Source organism: Coenobita brevimanus, chromosome 82 (genome assembly GCF_032717465.1).
Source record: "Coenobita brevimanus isolate Jiangsu-jjx chromosome 82, ASM3271746v2, whole genome shotgun sequence".
Lineage (NCBI taxonomy): Eukaryota > Metazoa > Arthropoda > Malacostraca > Decapoda > Coenobitidae > Coenobita > Coenobita brevimanus.
In genome coordinates, this window is record NC_137035.1 from 7,435,512 (window position 1) to 7,438,504 (window position 2,993).

At 42.7% G+C, this 2,993-nt stretch overlaps 1 protein-coding gene across 1 annotated transcript; it reads right to left on the bottom strand.

Annotated features, from left to right (window-relative positions):
• Window positions 1-677: 677 nt before the first annotated feature.
• Window positions 678-2,438, bottom strand: LOC145409676 (uncharacterized). The gene is made up of 3 exons (XM_080280027.1): window positions 2,341-2,438; window positions 1,600-1,746; window positions 678-810 (listed from the first exon to the last, which is right to left on the bottom strand). Exons 1-3 carry the CDS (start codon window positions 2,436-2,438, stop codon window positions 687-689), a joined length of 369 nt encoding a protein of 122 aa, XP_080136153.1. The 3' UTR covers window positions 678-686.
• Window positions 2,439-2,993: the final 555 nt, after the last annotated feature.

Sequence of the window (2,993 nt, forward strand, 5' to 3'; positions counted from 1 at the left end):
AGAGGAGGGGTATTATGATTGGCTTAGGTGGCCTCTTAACACGGTCTCCTCAGCGATTTATTTCCATGCAGCCTACATAAGGATATTGAGGTGCAATAAGCAGAATAAATGGCCCAGAAGAACGCGTTTCGAATCTCATTCACCACCACTTTTATTGCCACCCCATCTTCCTCCCCTTTTCGACGATTTAAAAAAAAAAAAAAAAAACTTCCACACTGATCCACAAAACAAAGGTAACGCAAGAATATGACGACAATATGAAGCTATTTGCTGACAGAACAAAATACTAAGGATACATATTAACGAATCTAAATGACTGATACATTTTATTATACAAAAGCTGAATATATATTAACACAGCATTCTATCAAATAAATTGTATAAATAACGGATCATTGAAATGCGATAACAACGAATGCAATAATAATAACAATAATGTGTGTTATAAGGGTTGCAGAGAGAGAGAGAGAGAGAGAGAGAGAGAGAGAGAGAGAGATGCAGGGAGGGAGGGAGATACATTTACATTGCAGTGACGAATCTTTTATATTTTATTACAGTTACCACAAGGCAGCCATATGCAGCATGGGAGAGACCTCTTACAGGAAATGTAGAATATTTTTAATCTTTCGCATGGAAAAATCTCCTTTAAGGTTCGTAAATAAGGAAGACGTCGTCGGGTTGAAGCGTTAAGAGAAGAACGAGTAAGGGCATTTTTTATGATAAGTGATACAAGCAGATGGTTCGCCAAGCTTTCCATCTTGTTCGGCTGCTATATATTCCTTCAGGCCTGCGCTGTTCGAATGGTGCGGGCTGAAATAACAACAGAAATTAGTATTAGAAAGTAAGGTGGGGATGGGAGGAGAGAGAGAGAGAGAGAGAGAGAGAGAGAGAGAGAGAGAGAGAGAAAGGGAGGGGGGGAGGGAGGGTAGGGTGAAGAACTAAAGAGACAACATTTGTGAGCAGATACTTTGTGTTTCCCAAGGTTTGTTTCTTGCACAGTAACCCCATACAGACTAAGCACAAGGTCTTTTTTCTCTTGGGCACGTATAACAAGTTAGAGAGCATGTTCGAACTGAACTCGCCCTGGACCTTAATTGGGCTCAAGGCTGAGGAGAACACGTCTCTGTTAGGATGGATGATATGCCGTCTGGTGGTCGAGCCCCTATAGTCTTACCTTTTGGGGGGCCATAAAATCATGTTTAAAACCTTAATGGAAGGTGTCTACAAACACCAGGCCCGGGTGCCATACGTATTAATAATTTTTTGCTCAATCGGCTCAGGTATAAATGCCCCAGGCCGTGACACCGAGCCTTGGTAAAAAGAACGAAAATGAAACCAAGAACAATGCAAAGCAGTTTTTTCCTCGGAAACTGTAACAATATATTATCAGTTTGGCAAATATAATAATTTACCTACTGAAAGAATAGCTGTAAAGCCTTTCAGAGAAATATCCCGTTCTGTACCGGGCTTCGTGGCGTCACAGATAAGCCTTATCACATAGACATAAAGAGAGAGAGAGAGAGAGAGAGAGAGAGAGAGAGAGAGAGAGAGAGAAGTCATCATCATCATCATCATCATCAGAGAAAGTAAACAACCTACCTTAGCAATAGCTGTAAAATTTCTCCCAGAAATCCTCCATTCTGAATAGGGCTTCGTGCAGTCTCACAGATAAGCCTTAACAAACACGCCCGACCATCCAGCCCGCTCATGTCCACCACCGTTTCCATCAGGCGATACAGCGTATCTCTGTAGGTGTGAAACTGGGCGTGAAATTGGACGATATTAAGAATATGTTTAAAGGGAATATGCAACACAGGTTTGAGATATTGCCACTAGCCGTCTTGCATTACTTCCCTCCGTCTCCTTCCTGACAATACCTCTCTCTTTCTTTTTTCCTTGAATACTCTCATATCAGATATTCTAACTCCCTTTCCAACGCTTCCTTCTGTCTCTCTCTCCTCCCCCATTTGCCACTCCCTGCGCCCACATCTTCCTCCCTTTTCATCCCAATTTTATCCTATAAATTTTCCCTATTCTACCTTCTTCATTCCATCCAATCATATCTATTCCCCTTCTTGAGCCCTGTTCTCCCTCCTTCCTCCTTCCCCTTCTTCCCTCTTCCTCTATCCCTCCTTTCCTCCCCTCCTTTGTAGTTTTCCCTCACCCCACTTTTCCGTTTCATCTTCCCTATCCTTTCCCCTCCTCCCTCTTCCTTCTCTTCCTTTCGCCCTCCCCACACCCCTCAACTACCTTCCCTTCCTCTTCTTTCTGCTTTCCTTCCTCACTGCTCTTCCCTCCCCTCGTCCTCTCCCTCTTTCCCCCGTTTCCTCCCCACCTCACCTCTGCCCTTCTGCATTCTCCTCCCCTTCTGTCACCGGGTTAGAAGCGTTGGCGTCTGAGATCTGTCCCAATTCGTCCAGGTTAACTGCAAACACCATATTTGGTTAGCATTGAAAAATATATAAATTTCAGTCCGATGACGTGTTATACGTTGTTACTGATACTTCCAGACGGATTAACTCAGATCTGAAGAGACGTTTGGAACTGGAAAGGTTATGCATAGTCTTGATTAACTCCTTCACTACTAAAGATCTGTCTTAGACTGAAAAACTGGTCTGCTGGTAACAACAATAAATATGAAGGTATGTCATCGGACTGAAGGGGTTAAAAACTTTCAGAGCGCAAGAAATCTCACGCCCAAAGACAACAAAAATCTTGTAAGATCATTTGACACTGGCGTAGCTACGCGTGTATAACAGACTCTGATATTGATCCTCTTACATAGTCCATATTTCACGAAAGTGTGAATTTTCCACGTGCAGTTACATTGCATATTTCACTTAATTCTCATTGGATCAGTGTTATATCAGGGGCCGGTCACCTTGGATGGACTAGGAGCAGAAAATGCTGTTACTCAGCTGGCGAGCCAAATGTTTTGAACTTGTTAAAAACTACACCCAGTCCTCCAGTTTAAATAAAAAATAATAGCATGA